The sequence below is a fragment of the Trichomycterus rosablanca genome, chromosome 1 (assembly GCF_030014385.1).
Source record: "Trichomycterus rosablanca isolate fTriRos1 chromosome 1, fTriRos1.hap1, whole genome shotgun sequence".
NCBI lineage: Eukaryota > Metazoa > Chordata > Actinopteri > Siluriformes > Trichomycteridae > Trichomycterus > Trichomycterus rosablanca.
Genome location: NC_085988.1, coordinates 39,024,016 through 39,045,666, shown reverse-complemented (window position 1 = coordinate 39,045,666; position 21,651 = coordinate 39,024,016). Strand labels below are relative to the sequence as shown.

Below are 21,651 nucleotides of genomic sequence, written 5' to 3'. Positions count from 1 at the left end.
TGACTGTAGTTCATCTATTTCTTTACATACTTTTTTAGCCTGCTTTCACCCTGTTCTTCAATGGTCAGGATGCCCACAGGACCACTACAGAGCAGGTATTATTTAGGTGGTGGATCATTCTCAGCACTGCAGTGACAATGACATGGTGGTGGTGTGTTAATGTGTGTTGTGCTCGTATGAGCGGATCAGACACAGCAGTGCTGCTGGAGTTTTTAAATAACGTGACCACTCTATTAGACACTCCTACCTAGTTGGTCGGTTAATCGGTGTATGTCTTTATTGTTATTATTATTGTTATCTTTTTTTTTTTTAAATGCTGTATAGTGTGTTCAGAGCTTTTATATACTTTCACTGAAAGGATTTTTAGAAGCTGCTAATAGTAGTCACAAGTGTTTAATGTCTTTTTCATGCCATGAGTCATTTCCTTTAATCTGCAGTTTAAAGCATTCCAATACAACTCAATGTGACATTTAAAATAAGAGGATATGCAGTTGCAAGCAGAATTATTCAACCCTGCAAAAAAAATCAAGATTTAAAACGTTTCTGATGAGCTAGATTTTGCTTTAAATGATACATATTATTGCTGATCTTAAAACCTACTGCTGGTCTGTCTGATCTAAAGTGCAGTTACAGCTTGATTAAACCATTAGATGTATTATACAAACATCACCCAGAGATTCGAGAGCTCAAGGTGTGTAGTAGCTATGATAAAAACTGTCTATATAAAGAAGCTGTCACAAAAGCTGAGAGTAGACCAATTAATTGCACCAAAAAATGGTCATAAAATGATTTCCAAAAAGCTTTGAATGTTCCTAGAGTCACCATTGAGAGTTCTGTCTGGAAGTTCTTTTGTTAAGGAATCAGTCCTAGAATATCCTGGAGTGACATTATCATTATTACAATTTAAATTCCATTAAAAATCTTTGCTGGGATTGAAAGAAAACTGTTGCAGCTCCAAAACCATCAAACTTCAATGAGCTGGAAGCTTTTACATAAGAAGAATGGGTGAAGATTCCACAAGAGAGGAGTCAGAAGCTTGTTGGCACTGAAATTGCTTATTAAATATTATCAAGGCAAAAGGTTGTTTTACATCGCCATAACGGCTATCATGCTTGACCAATAATTTTTTCCCCAAAACCAAACTTTACTCTTGTATTCGAACAGCTGTAAAACATGCCAAACTTGAGGTGCAAACTGAATCGGACTAGTGATTGTTTTGGGGTAAATAACCCCTTTAATTAAATAACCAGAAAGTTATACAAGTAATCACAACATTTCAGAGCATTCGGCAGAAATCATATAAATATACAGCAAAATCTTTTTATCCCCTTTTATAGAGGATTAAAAAAAGCACTATGTAAATATTTCAGTCCACCATATATTTCCTAAAACCCTCAACATGAACACTGTGTGCATCTCAACTCAAATGTTAAACATCAGATTTCAGGTTTTGTGATTTTCTACACTATTATGCAACCACTGCTGAGTGTTTTGGCGTTTGGAATTCTTCTATAAGCACCTGAATCACATTTCACAAAGATGAAATGTCATCTGGTTAAAGTCTTTAAACTCTTTCCTCTTGACTGACAGATTAAATTAATCTGAGTATAAAATGAATACCTGAGCCAGATATGAGTGATTAATTCTGGACTCTTCCCAGTTTAGGCTGCCTGTTTCTTTTGGGAGGTTTCCACTTCTTGGTTCCTCTCTTTGTTCCAGTCTTTCAGCCCTTCTGGAAGGCTTGTGTCCTCCTCAAAGCTGCCTGTACCATCCACAAATTCCTCATAAGTAGATTTCTCCTCAAACGGCCTGGGTCCAAGCAGCTCCACCATGTCGGCTTTGTCCAGCACCTCCTTTTCCAGGAGACGCTTTCCCACCTGTGTGCAGAATGAACCAAACCCATTTTAAGGTCTCTAAAATTATGAGAACACCAGGAGACACAGGGTAATATTAAGCTGCATAATATTATTAACTGGATGCAAATCCATGATAGAATGGCCATTTAGGTCACTAAATATAAGAGCTTATTGGGACATCATCATCAAACATAGGCTGTATTTAACACGGAATGGTCACTGGCTGTTTAAACAAATAGAAAGTGTCGTAGAGAGTGCTGGAGCTTTTGTTTTGTTTTTACATGTTATTATTTACAACTAAAAAATAGCCAGATACACCGATCAGGCATAACATTATGACCACTGACAGGTGAAGTGACTAACACTGATTATCTCTTCATCCCGGTTAATGGGTGGGATATATTAGGCAGCAAGTGAACATTTTATCCTCAAAGTTGATCTGTTAGAAGCAGGAAAAATGGGCGAGCGTAAGGATTTGAGTGAGTTTGACAAGGGCCAAATTGTGATGGCTAGATGACTGGGTCAGAGCATCTCCAAAACTGCAGCTCTTGTGGGGTGTTCCCGGTCTGCAGTGGTCAGTATCTATCAAAAGTGGTCCTAGAAAGGAACAGTGGTAAACTGGCGACAGGGTCTTGGGCGACCAAGGCTCATTGATGCACATGAGGAGCGAAGGCTGGCCCGTGTGGTCCGATCCAACAGACGAGCTACTGTAGCTCAAACTGCTGAAGAAGTTAATGCTGGTTCTGATAGAAAGGTGTCAGAATACACAGTGCATTGCAGTTTGTTGCATATGGGGCAGCAAAAAGGGGGACCAACACAATATTAGGAAGGTGGTCATAATGTTATGCCTCATCAGTGAATAAACATCCATAAACTCCTGAAATTATATGAATGAAATATGTTTCACAGTTTCACCCCCATTCTGCCCTAGTGTAAACAGCCAAATGACCTCATTCCTAGCCCATTCCTAGCATTTTTAAGAAATGGCTTTGGGGTAACATTTTTTTTTCTTCAAATCTCTGGCCTTATACACATTTCTGCACTATTATAAATAGCCTTTTGTTAAACAAACTTTTGTTTGTGCATGCCCATGATCGGTTCTTACCATCTCAACCAGATCCTGTTTCTCTGTGATGAGCTTCAGAGTTCTTTGGTATGCCTGGTCTACCAATTCTCTGACTTCCTGATCAATTAGCTCTGCTGTGGCCTCACTGTATGGCTTTTCCATAACCATGTCACCCTGCCGTGGCAGATCGAACGACACCTGGCCCACCTTTTCACTCATCCCAAACTGCACAATCTACATACAAAGATGAAAATGGTTGACGAAAGGAAATGAAAAAAATAGCTCACAGGTTAGATTTAAGGACACCAGAGATTGGATTGCAGGTGTGTTTATACCTGTGCATAAGCGGACTGTGTGACCTTCTTCAGGTCATCTTGTGCTCCAGTGGTGATTCTGCCAAAAAAGACTTGCTCAGCCACACGGCCACCCAGCATCATACACATCCTGTCAAACAGCTGCTCCCGTGTGTACAGATACTGCTCTTTAGGAAGGTACTGTGCATAGCCAAGACCTTTCCCACGAGGAATGATGGACACCTAAGACATAGATGGACGTTAATATGTACAACATGCCATGCCAGTGATTGGAAGGACAAAGTGTTGTAGATATTTCCATTAAATAATCATTAAATGTGGTCTGGATTTCATCAGTCATTAAAACAGTCACACTAAATGAGCAATCACAGTCCAGGCTGAAAAAGGAGTGTAAACACTTGCTGATCAGACCGCACAATGCTGAGAAAGAAAGACTACAAAACCATTTACCATTCAAACAATTAATTTTTTTCTGCATAAACGGTTACTTTTAGGTTATTTATTAATTTATTTATTAGGATTTTAACATCATGCCATTCATCAGCCATTTTTACAGATTTTTTTTTTGTCTTTCGCTTGCTGGAGATCCCCTCCGACGTGTGTGCAGTCCCTCTACCCCTTTTTTTCGCCTGTGCCTTGGTGGATTTACACATTTTTCCCACCCAGCAGACTAAATGGCCAATTTTGTCTGCTGCAGGCACAGCCAATTGTGCCCGCTAGATGGCGCCCAGCTGACCGGTAGCAGAGCCAAGATTCTAACGGGTGTTTAAAATTTCAGTGCTGGTGTGCTAGCGGAATATCATGGAAGGAACAATGCAAACTTGACACAAAAAGGATCAATCTCAGGACCTTCTTGCTGTGAGGTGACAGTGCCACCCACCAAGCCGCTGTGCTGTGCTGGCAGTGTTGGAATGCAGGCTTTTGTGTCATTTTTAAGTACAAGAAATGTCTACAGTCTTGGCCTCTAATGCCATCTCATTAACTGCAACACCTGACCAGGAGAAATTTGAGCTTTGAAGATTATTAATCTCTGCTTGATTTCTTAGTATTGTACCTTGAGTAGTGGGTCAGCGTGTTCAAGGAACCAGCCGACTATAGCATGTCCAGCCTCGTGATATGCCACAGTCTTCTTCTCAGTGGGCTGCAAAACCTGTGTCTTCTTCTCAAGACCTAGAGTAACAATGCACCCAGTTAATTTAATTAAACAGACAGAACATTCAGCTCTGAAGATGTACAACCCATCAGATAGCAGCCAGTCAAGAAATACAACTGGAAAAAAGGCATATAGAGGGGTGCCAATGTAATGACTCACCTCCTATCACTCTGTCAATAGCCTGTTCAAAGTGTTTAGCATTGACAGCTTTGTTAAGATGTCTGGCAGCAATTAATGCTGCTTCATTACATACATTTGCAATGTCAGCTCCTAAGAGATGAGGACAGAAGCACACAGTCAGACAGTTTTACTATTAACACACCACTAGGGGTGGGTTTATAAAATCGATTTTTCGATTTTAATCGATCTTTATTTGAACGCTCCGATATCGATTCATATAAATGCGAGATCGATTTTTTAAATACGCCCCTTTTTACGGTGCACACGGAAATCTATTACTATTGTTACCCCCTTTAATTTCGCGTGACCAGCCACTGTTTTTTCATGCAACGAGATCTGACCTGCACATCAGTTTAGCATGGCAGAAGCTCAAGTTATGACCACTACACAACTTTTTGCACTGATTTTCGCTCGGCTCTGGATTCGGGAGGAACTCGGTGTTCGCTCTGCGATCAAAACTCGGCTCTCAATCAATGTGAGAAACAGCGAGGAGAAACACAGGGGAGAGGTTGGAAACAGGTGGTGGAGCGCAATATAGTTTCTATCAGAATACATCAGCACACGCGAGATCGTTCTCTACAAAACAAAATATTTATTAACCTCCAACTCACTACAGAACGATCCATGCTGCTCGTGTTGCCAAATCCACTCAGATTCATTTATTTCATCAGCTCACAAACTTTGATCGCTCGCTACTTGTTGATGTGCATGTTTGGACGTGGTATCATTAAACCTTTCATCACTTCTCACGTGTGTTTTCGTGACAAAACGTAGTTTTGGAGACCAGAGAAGCTCGCCTGTGATTCCCCCTGGTGATGGATGGTGTAGTGTAAAACTCCCCATCGCCGATCAGTCGTGTAGTGTGAACATTACAGTGACCACGTGTTAATCAGAGTGTCGTGTAGTGTAAACTTGGCATACGCTGTACAACAGCCAGGTGTATGTTTACATTACATTTACAATGTTGTAGCATGTCAGACAAATGAAAGAAAACAGTAACATTCATTTTTTATTATTATTTCATTTGTCTGACATGCTACAACATTGTAAATGTAATGTAAACATACACCTGGCTGTTGAATGTTACTGTTTTCTGTTTTGGATTAATTATTTATGTAAACAAAATACACAAATATTTTTAATAATAAATGTTCTTTGTACAATTATCACATTCGTTCTCTGAACATCTTTACATATTTAAACAAAACCTGTTAATGTAACTCAAATATGCCTAAATGTGTTGAATCGAAATTGAATCGAAAATCGAAGATCGAATCGGGACCTTGTGAATCGGAATCGAATCGATCCAGGAAATTAGTGGCGATACCCAGCCCTACACACCACCATAGCATTTTTCATAGCATTGGAGTTCTGTCATACCTGTAAAACCAGGTGTGGATGCAGCCATTTTCCTAGCAAGAGCATCTGAGTTCATATTCGGATCCAGTTTAAGGGGCCTTAAGTGAACCTTAAAGATGGAGGCTCTGCCCTTAATGTCGGGAGGACCTGCAAAACAGCCACAAATACCACAGCTTTATTAAGTTCAATAAGTTGATTTTCTTGGCAATGACTTGTGCATAACATGATTTTTCCCAATTTTCCGCCCAATCTAGTCGTATCCAATTACCAGACCACGTCACTTTCTCTACTGCTGCTGACCTTTCATTGATAACTGAGAAAAGCTGTGACTAGGACACACCCCCTCCAACACGTGTGCTGCGGCCAACTCTGTACAGGTGCCGTCGATCAGCCAGCAGAGGTCGTAATTGCAGCAGTTATGAGGAATCCCCTCTGACAAGCCCACCCACATATGAGCCAATTACTATCTATGTATGTCTGATCTGCTAGTAGCAGAGCTGAGATTCGAACTTGCGTGTTCAACATTTCAGCTCTAATTTGCTAGTGTGTTTAACCACTGCAATACCCAAGAGCTAACATGACATGATTTCTAAGTAAAGAGAAAAGGAGCAAACCTATGTAAATCTGTCGGTCAAATCTTCCAGGCCTCATCAGAGCTGGATCCAGGATATCAGGTCTGTTTGTGCCAGCCAGGACGACAACATTTGTACTGCTGTTAAAACCTGTGGATAAGACAAGTTACAACGTAAATGTGTAGATATGGGTTAAAAAGTAACGTAACAGAACACTTATTTTTGTGAATAAATTATTGAACATGTCAAAGGCCAAACATATGAAGATATATAATTTTAGCAAACAAATAACAGGACAACAGTTACCAGACATGCTATTTTACTGCTTATTAACTAGCAACCTCATCAACTTGTAAAAGCTTCAACAGAAAGTTTTGTCTCAAAAGTGTGAAGTTTGCCGAAATGTCACATTTCTCAGTATGGCAGGAATACAGTCAATATTTCATTGCAATTTCAACAACATGATTTTTTTTTTTGGTCAGAGTTGTGGTGGGTTAGGTTCTAATACACTGTGTGCAGGGCAGAAACATCCCAGACAGAACACCATTTTTTTTTTTTTTACATTAAACATTAATTTTAGATCAAACTCATTTTACAGTAATTGCATGTGTTTTTCTTTTCTAACAGGAGACAGTGAGTCAGTAAGAAGTCGAGTACTTTAAATTCAAACCATGCTGGGAATTATAGGCTTATGCCAAAAACTCAAAAAGCTTGTTTAGCTTTAACATTAATAGCTGTCACTTTAATAATTCACTACAGAACTGGCTGCTAGATTAACTGTATTTGAGTTCTTTGGTGTCTGGCCAATTCTGTAATCAATAGTAGTTTAGAGTAAAATGTATTCAACCTCTTTTCCTTTTGTTAATAAATATTTCAGTGCATTCATCCACTCCAAATATACACAGAAAATGTATTTTTGATATTGTACAATATTTATGAACAAAAAGGGCTATTTCCATTTGATAAACCATGTTCAGGTCAGCAAGGATACCAGGGTCCTGCTAATGAACAGACTCTGAGAACATCAAGACTATGGATCTGGTACAAAGCAACAGAAGCTCTACTCTGGCTTAAACTGCAGATAATTTAATAGTGCTAATGAGGTGAAACTGTCCATGCTAAACCTTGCCCACCACTGGCACACAGGCATTGGAACAGCAAATTAGGCGGGCAGTCCTAATGTTTTTGGCTTATCAATGTACAGTTTCAAAATCCTTTAATAATGATCAGTGAGAAAATCACATAATTATGGAATGTCAACTATACTATTGGCCTGCTCAGGGGCTCAGCAGACACAACTGGCCATATTGGCTTAGTACACCGCTCACAATACACCATATTAATCAGACAGCAAATTCATACGTAATTGCAGTATTTGTAATAAGTTAAATAAAATAATTAGCTAAATCAATTTGCAAACTGACTCCACGACACCCTTTTTATTTGCCTTTGGCCAACAAATTATTAATTTATATTCATTTATACAATTACATATTTATCCCAGAAAATTCTCAATACAGCAGAACTAAGCATACCACTACAAAACCTAAAAGTACATACCGTCCATCTCAACAAGCAGCTGGTTGAGGGTGTTCTCCTGCTCACTCTGACCTCCAAAGTTTCCACCACCTCTCTTTCTACCAACTGCATCAATCTCATCAATAAAAAGGATGCATGGTGCGTTTTTCCTTGCCATTGCAAACATGTCCCGCACCTGAACAAGATTTCAGTTCATAAATAAGTTCTTTTATATAATAGACGCTAATTTACAAATATGATAAAACATTTAATCATTACATTGACTAAATTAGTTAAATTGTTATATTAATTTACCATAAACTTTTTTATTCAGTTTTCACCATCGCTTTATCCCAATCCTTGTCAGAGTTATGGTGGGTCCAGTTTCCCCTGATTACTATTCACAATATAGTAACACCCCCCACCCAACCCAGACATCCAGTTATATCTTTATGTAGATTCCCAACCAACTGATAGCAATGCTGAGATTTAAATCCTGGATCCCATTTATTACTGCACCACCCTGTTGCCAACCTTTAATTCATCATGTAAACATGATGTTATAGGGTGTTACTCACCCTGGCAGGACCAACACCCACAAACATCTCAAGAAACTCGGAGCCATTGACGGTAATAAAGGGGACATTGGCTTCTCCAGCAGTGGCTTTTGCCAGCAGAGTCTTTCCTGTTCCTGGAGGGCCCGACAGCACAGCACCCTAAGAACACACAATTTTCGACAATAAATAAAACTTTAAGATAGTAAGAACACAAACATTGTGGAAAGATGTCTATCCACTTCATCAATCTGGTAACTACTACTGAAAAGAGTACATTAACTGATGGACAAAAAAAATGATTTCTCTTATTCCCTTCATGCTTTCTTTAGTTTGTACCTTGGGTATTTTAGCTCCGAGGTCCTGGTACTGCTGTGGGTTCTTCAGAAAGTTGACAAATTCTAAGATCTCCAGTTTTGCCTCCTCGCACCCAGCTACATCTTTAAACTTCACATCGATGTTGTCCTTCATCATCTTTGCAGTGGATTCACTCATGCCAAACAGCCCTCCTCTTCCCCCACCTCCACCTCCACCCATTGTGCCCCGGCGAATTGTGAAGAGTAGAAAACCAATCAGCAGCAAAGTGGGAATGATGCTCTTAATGAAAGACCTAATGAAGAACAAGAAACATGAAGAATTTGTTCAAGTTGTTGCGAGAAAGTGAACTCAATAATTAGGAGGGGCAATCACATACTCATATTGGGTATCATTTGATTATAATTAGACATTCTATGATGTTAATGTAGACAGCTGATCTTACAGCTGATCTGTCTAAATTCCTTGTAACTACTCAGAACTACATAAGACTTTAATTTAATATGTAACCCACAAAAAGCAATACAGACAAAAACTTACCCATCACTTTTTGAGCGATACACCACTGCTGTTCTGTGTGAGGGCTCTAAACCCAGCTCATAGTGGGCAGCCTCCAGATTCCTCTCAAATGTGTCAACACTGCCTATATTAAACCACACATAGCTCTGAAAGAATAAAAATCCATGATCAAACAACAGTCCTTCTTTATCTACACCATTAAATTATTGTAAATTAAACAATTTCTTTGTAGAAATGTTTCAAAATATAAATTGTTATACATTTTAATGTAAAAGCCGTTGTTTACATTATCTGAAGCTTCTGCTCCTGGCACTAGAAATACTCTGACAAACTGCTTGTTGATGACCTCCAAATGGTCGACCTGTGAAGAAAGAAATATGGTAAATTACCAGCAAATGCATGAAAACATTCATAAAATGAAATCTGAAAAGCCATTCTTACTATTCCTCTGGCCAGGTAACGATGGACAAAGTCCTTCCAAGTGATCTCATTCCCTGGGTCACGGAGGTACAGGTACATCAGGACAGATGCAACACCTGCCACAGTTATTGCCATATAGCGGAAATCATTATCATCCCATGGAACATCACCCTTGAGCACAAAAAAATAGGTTGAGATTGAGAAATTAGACGGAAAAATGTACAACCAGATGTTGTAAAGCAATGACCCACCACCATTAGCCATTTATAGGCACCAGACACACAACATATTTGCTAAATATATAGCTAAATTGTGCAAACTATCAGCCACAGGACAGTACTGAGGAGAGGAAAATCAAAACTGGTGGACCGGTCAAGCAGATTACCAAGGTCCTTTAGACCCTCTAAGATTAAGAAAGTTAGAACTTTCCAGATGTTGGAAACTCTGTGATGCCTCATTATACATGTATTTTTACAGTTTTAAATGTGTTGTTTGCATAGACAGTAAAAACAGACCTGTTGTAAGCGGCTTTTCCAGTCTCTCTTCCCTCCTTTCTTTCCTCCGCCTCCTCCTCCATTCGATCGCCGCTCTGGTCCATTAGGTCCTGAGAAAAGAAAACATTGCACCATTTATAATGTCACTCTATAAAAAGCAAACACACAACAACTAAAAGTGCTTAGATATATTTTAAAACATGGATATCCTACCTTTTGAGGTGTCCTTTGAATACAGTATCGATGAAGACCAGAAGTTATTTACAGACACTGGTTTGACGAGATTTAGTGCAAGGCCCTGGGGAATGCAAATATTCAAATATAAATATCAAATGCTTGGCAGATAACAGAAAAACAAACTAAAGTATTTTGTATTTAAATGTTTAAACATTATGTATTTTCCAAATATATCAGCAAATTCTACAGAAACACATTTTAAACCATAAGCTACAGTGTTGCTGTTTTAGTGCACTTAATTCAGTTTAACACACACATTTTTTTACTTTGTACTCAAAAATATAGAATTAAATATAAATGTATATGTTTTTTTTCCACATAAGGTCAAGCCACATTCTGTATGCATTATAATAGCAAAGCTGCGTAATCAGACTGTACAGGTGCTAGTCTGACCAGTCAGTTCAGACCTGTCTACAGTTGAAGAAATAAGCATAATATTTTCCAAAAATTTTTTTTAGTTTGGTAATGTAACAGGTCTCATTCTCACTCACTTAATTAACTGCTTATCCAATCAGGGTCACGGGGGAGTGCTGGAGCCTATACCAGCTTTTCACAGGCACACAGTAACACCCTGGACGGGGCACCAGTCCATCGCAGGGCAGACACACACACATTCACCTATAGGGCAATTCAGTGTCTCCAGGGCGGCACGGTGGCTAAGTGGGTAGCACTGTCGCCTAACAGCAAGAAGGTCCTGGGTTCAATCCCCAGGTGGGGTGGCCTGGGTTCGATCCCCAGGTGGGGTGGCCCGGGTCCTTTCTGTGTGGAGTTTGCATGTTCTGCCGTGTCCGCATGGGTTTCCTCCAGGTGCTCCGGTTTCCTCCCACAGTCCAAAGACGTGCAAGTGAGGTGAATGGGAGACACTAAATTGTCCATGACTGTGTTTGATATATAACCTTGTGAACTGATGAACCTTGTGTAATGAGTAACTACTGTTCCTGTCATGAATGTAACCAAACTGTAAAACATGATGTTAAAATTCTAATAAACAAACAAACAAACAAACAGTGTCTCCAATTAACCTGACTGCATGTTTTTGGACTGTGGGCGGAAACCGGAGCTCCCGGAGGAAACCCACGCAGACACGGGGAGAATATGCAAACTATGCAGAGAAAGGACCCGGACCGCCCCACCTGGGGATCGAACCCAGGACCTTCTTGCTGTGAGGCGACAGTGCTACCCACCGAGCCACTGTGCCACCCATGTCAAATTCTGTAGTTTTAAATTCTAAGCTTTGATACTATAAGTTACAAGTATTAATTTTACTGGTGATTATGGAATACTAATAAACATTGATGTATAATGGTATTTTAAAATCTCATTATACAGTGGTGTTCAAAAAAATAGCAGTGATTTAAAAAAAGTGAATAAAGCACAAAATCATTATAATAACTTTTATTTCCATAAATGCAAATGCACTGAAAATACTCCACTTTCAATTCTAAATCAAAACATTAACAACATTTGGCCAGTTTGTGTTAATCCTTTACAAAAAATGAAGAAAAATGAATATTAGGCTGTTCAAAATAATAGCAGTGCCAGCATTTTTCTTTAAAAACTAAAAAAATGTATCTATAACATGAAAAAATGTTTGAGGTTTCACTTTACTTTAAATTACTGAACTAATATTTAGTGGCATAACAATTGTTTCCGAGATCTGTGTTGCGTGGAGTCGACCAACTTCTGGCACCTCTGAACAGGTATACCAGTCCAAGATGATTAGACTACATTCCACAGTTCTTCTGCAATTTTGGGTTTTGCCTAAACAAATAAACACACTTCAGATATCAGCCCACAAGTTCTCTATGGGATTGAAGTCAGGGGATTGGGCTGGTCACTCTATTACCTTAGTCTTGTTTGTCTGTAACCAAGATGTTTTGGGTCATTGTCATGTTGAAACACCCATTTTAAGGACTTTTTCTTCTTCGACATAGGGCAACATGATCTCCTCAAGTATTCTGATATATTTAAACTGATCCATGATCCCTCGTATGTGATAAATAGGCATGAAAAACATCCCCATATCATCATTTTGTACCACCATGCTTTACTGTCTTCACAGTGTACTGTGGCTTGAATTCAGTGCTCGGGGGGCGTCTGACATACTGTCTACGGCCACTAGACCCAAAAAGAACAATTTTGCTTTTACCAGTCCACAAAATGTTGAGCCATTTCTCTTTGGAGCAGTCAATGTGTTCCTTGGCAAATTGTAACCCATTCAGGACACGTCTTTTTCTTAACAACCGGAGTTCTTGCTGGTAAATTGGCTTCACTTAATCATCTTCTGTACTCACTGGTAACTTTACATGTCCCTTGAACTTTCTGGAGGTGATCATTGGCTTTTTTGATCATTGAGTATTTGCCATTTTGGCTATTCTTCGATCCATTTGAACAGTAGTTCCACGCTTCCTTCTGCGTCTTTCAGGTGTTGGTTGTCACTTCAAGGCATTTGAGATCATTTTAGCTGAGCAGCCTAGAATTTGCTGCACTTCTCTGTATGTTTTTTCCCTCTACTATCAACTTTTTAATCAAAGTACGCTGTTCATCAGAACAATGTCTGGAACAACCCATTTTACATTTTTTATATTTTAGTATTTCAGAAGGAAACGCGCTATGACCAAGCTGTGCAACATTTGCCCCCCTCCTACATTAAATAAGTGCCAAATTTGACACCCGTTCTTCTGCAGAATGAATGACTTCACCAATTGAACTCCTCACTGCTATTATTTTGAACAAGCCCCTTTCAATCAATGCTTTGATTACTCAGAATGAGCGGCATGCATGTCCTAATTGTTGGGTTTGTTTTGTTGTCATTGCTCTACTACACTTTCAGGTAAATTATTTGCTATGTAGAAACAGCATTTCTACTAAAACAGTGATTTATCAGGTTAATGGTGTTGGACTGCTATTTTTTTGAACACCACTGTATTACATGATTATACAAAATGTTTTTTTGTAAAATTTAAGTCTCTTTTCCCCTGGACACCTTGCGGTAGTGTGAGCAACCAATTAGCCTTTCTTTCTAGTTCTACTTCAAGGAACTAAAAAGACACGATTTGCACATTATAAATTTACAACATTTAGGTTTTTAAAAAAAAAAACGTAAAAAGTAAGTTTTTTTTAACGCTGTACTGGTAACTTTTAAGGCAGTGCATTTAGCTTGAATGGTTTCACCATACTGTGAAGGATTAAAAAGCAGCACAAGGGAATCTGGGAAATGTAGTCAGTAATACATTGTGGAGCCTACAAAGAAACAGTTGAGAACTTCTGAAATTACAACAAAATGCTGTGTACTACACATGTATTTAATAAGTGAAAAGCTGATCATAAAACTATTTTTGTGTTGAATCGTGCCTTTTATAATGCCCCTACAAAGCTTTTTTCAAAGTACTGATCACTTTGGAATTAGGTCTAGCTGTTTGGTCCCTGTTATTTACTTACTAATGTTGGTTTAAAATCTCACATTAAGTGTTAATTGTCAAGGCTTTTAAATAGTTGGTAATGGACAATTTATTCACTTTAAAGCCAAGCAATTCTTCAATGTGACTGTTATTTTGTCCACCACCTGCCACATCTGTATGATTTCACTCAACTCTACTCTGGCAAATACAAGCCGAGTCATCATGACCAGATCACATTCACAAGAACAATCTAGAGTCAACATGTTAACAGTATGTATATCTGTATTGTGGAGTAGTGTTAGAGAATAAAAGAGATTACCCTGTGAATGTGAGCATACACTCCGGCTGATGAAACTTTGTGTAAAGCACCAGCAGCAGCAGCGGTGAGAGAGTAGTGCTGAAAACATCTCCTCATCCCCCAGCGAAAAGGAGCAGCAGCGGCTGAAAGTAACCCTACCATCAGAGCCATTCTCCTACCGCTAGCTACCCTCTCTTTCTGAATCTACTCTTAACCTCCCGCTGTCTCTCATTCACACAGACCCTCTACACTACATAACACTGCTAGCTACAACATGCTAACGTCTACAGCACGCTGGTACCTGCAGTAACGGTCTTATTCACACACTGTATACTGAACACTACATAACATCATGCTAACTGCGAGGAATGTCATAACAGCAGGCCCCTCAAACTGCCGCCCCAACCAACGCCTCAAAGTTGCACGGTATAAAAACTATAAACACACATATCCATACAGATGTAATGCATCTAAACGCCGATTAGATATATAAGTACATCAATATATGGTGTTTTAAAAATACAAGTGTATATTTTAGACATTCGGGTCAGCGTACAATTTCAGGCAAAACGTTCGTCGACTCCAGGTCCTTAAAGTTTATCCATTCCAAGTTCAAGTAGTCACTACTCACTTTCACTCGGTAGCTGCTCCACAGAAGGGAATTAAAGTGTACTCATTCATTTCTGAAACAGTAATTGCTGATACGTTTGCTTTAAACATTATAGGGTTAGTGAAGAAAGCATTAATTGATTCGGAATCATATGCACACCGTGGTAAAGTTAGCTTTATATTGGACATTCGCCTGACCTTTTGAATTTCTTTCGTCTCGTTCTCGGCTAAATAAACATCCAAAAATGAATAAAACAGCATGAACTGACTCTGCAGTAAACAAGACACAAACTACAATCAAATATCTTTCAAACGTCTTTTCTGTTCATTTTTATTTAACGCTATTTCCTAAACGTGAGGTTCACCTGCGAAAATACTTAGGGAGCGTCTAAAAAGTGCATGATGCCAAGTTGTAGCAATTGCCGAGTCATGTGCACTACATAGAAGTTCAGGCGTACACGACTAGCCCTAGTGGACAAACTGAGGGGATTGATTAATTTGATTGAATGATACTTACAGTTTTTCTCAATTGCTTTGGTGCATTTTTCTAATCAGAATTAAAATTCTCATAACTGTTAGTTCAACCTCCACAAGATTTAGTCATTTGTGCACATCATAGTAGCAGTTTCTCATTCCTTCCAACAAATTACAAATGTTTTTGGACATGCATCAATTGCTTCCATACAATTCTCTGCTGTTTTATAACATTATCATTTGCTTATGTCATGTCAGTCAAAATGAACTATACTTATGAATGCTGAATAGTCATTCCATATGAAACTAATAGTCCTCATTTCATTGCTTGAATCATTACATACAAAAATGTTGAACTAGTTGTCAAAATCAGTATGTTGTATGTTCCAATTCAGTTCCAATATGTACTGCAATATTGTTTACAGTTGTGCACAGCTCTACCCAAAGGGTGTTTCTTATGTTTGTTGTAAATAAGTTTGTACTTTGCTTTAGCACAATGCTGTGAACAAATTAGAATTGCAAAAAGCATATGCAGTAAAAATGTGAAACATATGTATTGAGTGTCTTGTACTCATTTACCTCACTAAATACAGTAATGTGTAACTTAACTGTAGATTTCAGATGGGTGTGCTAATAGTGTATAGTGCTGTCTTGAGCATTTTCAGGTAGTGTCACCATGATCTGACTTTTTTGCATTGGAAAACACTTACAGAGTGAACTGTCATAATGAAAACATGACAAAGCCATTTGATTATCTTGTTCATAAACAATGGTGTCAGGACTTTTTATTTTGATGACACTGACACTTTCATTGACATGAATACTTGCTTTTGAGGAATGAACTATCCATTTTGAGCAAGTGACACGCTTTTGCAGGTTATCAACTAGGTTTTGCAGTTTGTACTAATTGTTTTGAGAAATGCACTTACTGTTGTGCAAATGTTAATAGTGATGTGAGAAATGCACCAAAGCGACTGAGAAAAACTGTAATTGAGTAAAAAGGAAATGAAATGGTGCTTGATTTGTGCAGTCATATTTACATACGCCAGTGTAGGGTTTGTAAATGTTTTTAATGACCATATTGTCAAGTGACAGAAAGTGAGTTCACATTAAAATTAGTTAAAATACCATTTGACAGTGTTTAAAGGGGGTAATTAAGTAGTAGTGTGTACTGCAGCAGTTCAAGGCAGACTGCAATTTTGTTTCCCTACATTTATGAAAAATTAGCAACATTTAATTTTTTTCTGCTATATGAATGAAATAGCCCGATTATTACATTGCAACGTTTGAACAAGCCTCAGGAATATCGTAGTCCTAAAACACGGCACTTTGTGAAGCAACTTTTCAAATGTTCTATATTTTTCATCTGATTATTACACCATCCACTATCCTGTTTGCAACGCAAGAAATTGGCTTAGGGTTTATGAACCAAAGATGACTAGTCTTTGTGGACAAGTTACTAAATCCTTTTTTTCTTTTTCGGAGCTAATGCTAACCATTATACAACTGTTAGTTCCGACATTACAATCTGATTGGTTGAGAAGCGTTCTAACTGTGCTGATATTCGTGATAACAGCACGGTCTTTTCACACCATAACTGTATTACTCCGCTGACGCGTTGCCAGTAACGACAAGCTTCATGCACACAAACGCGCACGCAGGCGACACAGCCTTTATTCCCGATCGCGTTTTAAATCCGTTATTTGATATACAATCTAGTGCACTGTGTAGGGAACATAACCAATTGTCTAATTCACTATCTAGTGCACTATGTAGGGAACATAAATCCATGATCTGATACACAATCTAGTGCACTGTGTAGGGAACATAACCAATTGTCTAATTCACTATCTAGTGCACTATGTAGGGAACATAAATCCGTGATCTGATACACAATCTAGTGCACTATGTAGGGAACATTAATGTGTTTGTAACGCGAACAGTTAGCTTAATAGCCCAGTTAGCAGCTCATAAAAGTTCTGTTATCATCCATATCCTTTGGTGTGTGCGAGAGGTTTTTTTATTTCTTTTTTTTTCCCTTCGGCGGTTCTTACTTCTTGTTGTTCTTACCTCCCTGAAATGAGTTTTTGCAACTTGGGATGTCTGCTTTGTAGTGTTAAACTTTATATTCGTTGTGGAACTACTTTTTGGCGGAAGGTATTGTCAATATTAAAGCATATTTATTATGAAATTGATTCTTTGATTGATTTATTTTTCTTTATTTTGTAAAAACTGTTGTATAAAAGCAATAAAACACTTGAGGTCGTGTGTTATCGCGAATAACATCACGGCTGTGATTCGGTCGCAGGCACGAGCCGAAGGTATATAGTTAAGCATAAAGCTTAACTATATACTGTATTACTGTAGCCAAAGACCACTTTTTACATGAATAAAAGCATTCAAATGTAAATGACATGTGGAAAACATGCATAATCATGTTTATAATGCATTTTGGCAGCACTGTTGCCTCACAGCAAGAAGGTTCTAGGTTCGATCCCCAGTTAAGCGATGCGCACGCACCCGGCCATTCAAGTGATGTAAAAGAAAACGTGATTAATCAGACCAGGCCACCTTCTTCCATTGCTCCGTGGTCCAGTTCCGATGCTCACGTGCCCATTGTTGGCACTTTTGGCGGTGGACAGGGGTCATGCTTGGGCACCGACTGGTCTGTGGCTGTGCAGCCCCATACGCAACAAACTGTGATGCACTGTGTATTCCGGCACCTTTCTATCAGAACCAGCATTAACTTCTTCAGCAATTTGAGCTACAGTAGCTCGTCTGTTGGATCGGACCACACGGGCCAGCCTTCACTCCCCACGTGCATCAGTGAGCCTTGGCCACCCATGACCCTGTCGCCGGTTTACCACTGTTCCTTCCTTGGACCACTTTTGATAGACACTGACTACTGCAGACCGGGAACACCCCACAAGAGCTGCAGTTTTGGAGATGCTCTGACCCAGTCATCTAGCGATCACAATTTGGCCCTTATCAAACTCGCTCAAATCCTTACGCTTGCCATTTTTTTCTGCTTCTAACACATCAACTTTGAGGATAAAATGTTCACTTGCTGCCCAGTATATCCCACCCACTAACAGGTGCCGTGATGAAGAGAAAATGTTATTCACTTCACCCATCAGTGGTCATAATGTTATGCCTTGTTGGTGTACATACAAATAAAACAATAAAGCTACTTGGGAGTGGAACACCCGAAAAATCAAACAAAAACAGCTTTGATAATCTATTTTATTATAGAGGGGTAACCAAAATAACAGAAACTGAATTACAGAATAAATTACAGGCTCAGCACAAACCGTGCATGGAAATTAAGAGCTAACATTATTGTAGCAGTTGTACAGGTCTGTAGCTACTACTAATGTTTTAATCCTGAAGATAGCATTGAACAAAAACATTACAAACTTGACTTAGAAGCATAATCAGTTTAAAAGAAAATGGTAACTGAGCATTTTTAGCAGGACTAAAGTACTATAGTGCTATACATTTTGGGACTACATTTGGGCAACTTCATCTATGTGCAGGTGTATGACCAAAAACACCTGCGTTGGAACATAAGATAGATACAACTAAGCTTATTTCAATACAAGCTTGATATTCTGTAAAATGCAATAAAAAGAATGTCATTTGTTCATTCTCTTGAATCTTCAGTTAACTAACAAAAGTACACAGAAATTATGTTTTGGCTGACCTTCTTAATTGTACTTTGCAAATACAACCCCAAATCAGAAAAAGTTGGGGCAGTATGGAAAATGCAAATTAAATAAAAACATTTTTATGTTCAGTGTTACTTACATTTACTTTGACTTTAATTTGATTGCAGACAGTTTGAACCCAAAATATTTCATGTTTTGTCTGCTCAACTTCATTTCATTTATTAATAAACATCCATTCCTGCATTTCAGGCCTACAACACATTCCAAAAAAAAGTTGGGACGGGGCAGTTTAGGGCTAGTAATGAGGTGAAAAAAGTAAATAATGATGTGATTCCAAACAGGCGATGGTAATCATGGTTTGGCACAAAAGCAGCATCCAGGAAAGGCTGAGTCTTTGATGAGAAAAGATGGCCAGAAAATCTCCAGTTTGTCAACAAATGTGTGAGAAAATAATTGAAGTGTTTAAACACAATGTACCTCAAAGAAAGATTGGAAGGGATTTGCATATTTCTCCCTGTACAGTGCATAATATCATTAAACGATTCAAGGAGTCAGGAAAAATTTCAGTGCATAAAGTCCAAAAGCGCAAGCTTAAGCTGAACGCCCGTGATCTTCAATCCCTCAGACGGCACCACATCAAGAACTGCCACTCAACAATAGCTGATATAAGTTGACCAAACAAAACATGAAATATCTCAGGTTCCTTCTTTGAATAAAAGTCAAAGTAAATGTAAGAAATGCCAGCACACTAGAAAAAAAAGTTGGTACAGGGGCAAAATAAGTGATAAGTGAAAATAAATGTTACACTGTTTTAAAACAATTCACAATAAGCAGCTGAATTGATAGCAGGTGAAAAATTTGTGATTGGGTATAAGAGTAGGATCCACCAAGGTTGTCTTTGCCAGCAAGGATGGCTCGTGATTCACCACTTTGTGACAAACTTCATGAGAAAATTATCAGTTGGTCCATTTCTCTATGCAAGATCATAAATAATTTAGTTCTGTAAAAAAGCATTTTCCTGTTTTCTAATTTCATAGATGCCACATTCTAAACAGATTTAAATACAGATGCCAAAGAAAGACATTGAAATACACCAGTATGATAAGGGTTACTAAGTCATTGCGCCATGGCTCTGGGCAAAAAAAAAAAAAAAAAAAAAAAAAAAAAAAAAAAAAACCTTATCCACAAATGAAGAAAAGTTGTAAGTAGCCGGTTTACCAAAATTTCACCAAGAAGGCATCAATGACTCGACCAGGAGGTCACTCAGACGAACATCTAAAGAACTTTAGGGCTCACATCATCAGTTTAGGTCAATGTACACAATTAAAAAGATACTGGGAAAAATGCATGAGAAAATTGCAACCACTGCTGACCAAAAACAAGAACATGTCCAAAAAACACTAAATGACCACCAAGACATTTGGGATAATATTCTGTGGACTGATAAGTCAAAGGTAGAACTTTGAATGATGATCCAAAGCACACAAGCAAGTCCTGCTCTGAATGAATCTAGGAAACAAAATTACAGTTTTGGAGTGGCAGAGTCAAAGTCCTTAATTGAGATTTATTAAGATGCTGTGGAAAAAACTTAAATGATAAGTTCATCCTCGAAAACCCTCCAATGTGTTTTGTTTTTGTTTTAATAGGATTTTAACATCATGTTTTACACTTTGGTTACATTTATGACAGAAACGGTAGTTACTCATCACACAAGATTCATCAGTTCACAAGGTTATATCAAACACAGTCATGGACAATGTAGTTTCTCCAATTTACCTCATTTGCGTGTCTTTGGACTGTGGGAGGAAACCGGAGCACCAGAAGGAAACAAACGCAGACACAGGAAGAACATGCAAACTTCACACAGAAAGGACCCAGACCGCCCCACCTGGAGGTCAAACCCAGGACATCCTCATAACTGGTGCAATTACTGGCTGATTGATGCCACCTGTGCAAAGTTGGGAAATAATGCTGATCAGGGTGTGGCTCTCAGTACACAAAGCTGATCTTACGCAGATGAAAAGATGCAGTCGATACTGTATACGTGTCAGAGGGAGAGTGTGTCAGCTGCGAAGCTCCTCAGTCAGCAGTGGAAAGTGTTATCGGTAGAGGTGAAGCATAACACAATCAGGGTAATTGGATACGACTAGATTAGGGGAGATAATTGTGGGGAGAAATGGAGAGAAAGAGGAAAAAAAAATAGCAAAAATAACTGTAGGTCTTTCACCATCTATTCTTGCTTGATGAGACTTCAGCTGCTTAATAGTCCATGGTTAACATTATCTGATTCACCACTTCATCCTGCACCATACATTTTCAATAGGAGATAGATCTGGACTGCAGGCAGGTCAGTCAAGTACACACATTGTGTCTACGAAGCCACACTGTTTTAGGGCGTTTAGAATACGGCCTTTCATCATCTAACTGAAACATTTCTGGACTTCCTGTGAAAAGATATCACCTTGATAGCAGCATGTGTCCCTCTAAAATCCCAATATAAGCCGATATAAGTCATGTCAACGGTACCTTAACACATGTGAAAGTCACCCATGCCATGGGCTCTGGACTCGCCCTGCATGGACAGAGTTCTCCAAATTCCTTAAATTCAGAATATTATGTACGATATATGGTAAAATATCTAAAT

The 21,651-nt window shown here is 38.7% G+C and overlaps 1 protein-coding gene across 1 annotated transcript; it reads right to left on the bottom strand.

Annotated features, from left to right (window-relative positions):
• Nucleotides 1-388: 388 nt before the first annotated feature.
• Nucleotides 389-14,588, bottom strand: afg3l1 (AFG3-like AAA ATPase 1). The gene is made up of 16 exons (XM_063002685.1): nt 14,278-14,588; nt 10,534-10,618; nt 10,342-10,430; nt 9,848-9,997; nt 9,693-9,767; nt 9,428-9,552; nt 8,912-9,182; nt 8,597-8,734; nt 8,061-8,214; nt 6,543-6,650; nt 5,950-6,075; nt 4,549-4,659; nt 4,291-4,406; nt 3,258-3,458; nt 2,962-3,156; nt 389-1,877 (listed from the first exon to the last, which is right to left on the bottom strand). The coding sequence occupies exons 1-16, from the start codon at nt 14,425-14,427 to the stop codon at nt 1,662-1,664; spliced, it is 2,310 nt and encodes a 769-aa protein (XP_062858755.1). The 5' UTR covers nt 14,428-14,588; the 3' UTR covers nt 389-1,661.
• Between the last annotated feature and the right edge of the window lie 7,063 nt (nt 14,589-21,651).

What these genes read in the sequence shown, in the direction of transcription:
- afg3l1 (XM_063002685.1), bottom strand. Translation starts at nt 14,427, where the DNA reads ATGGCTCTGATGGTAGGGTTACTTTCAGCCGCTGCTGCTCCTTTTCGC. An exon ending in TGGGTGTTGGTCCTGCCAGG is followed by an intron (nt 8,215 to 8,596) that starts GTGAGTAACACC and finishes AATCTTGTTCAG; the next exon opens with GTGCGGGACATGTTTGCAAT. An exon ending in AACAGGATCTGGTTGAGATG is followed by an intron (nt 1,878 to 2,961) that starts GTAAGAACCGAT and finishes TTCTGCACACAG; the next exon opens with GTGGGAAAGCGTCTCCTGGA.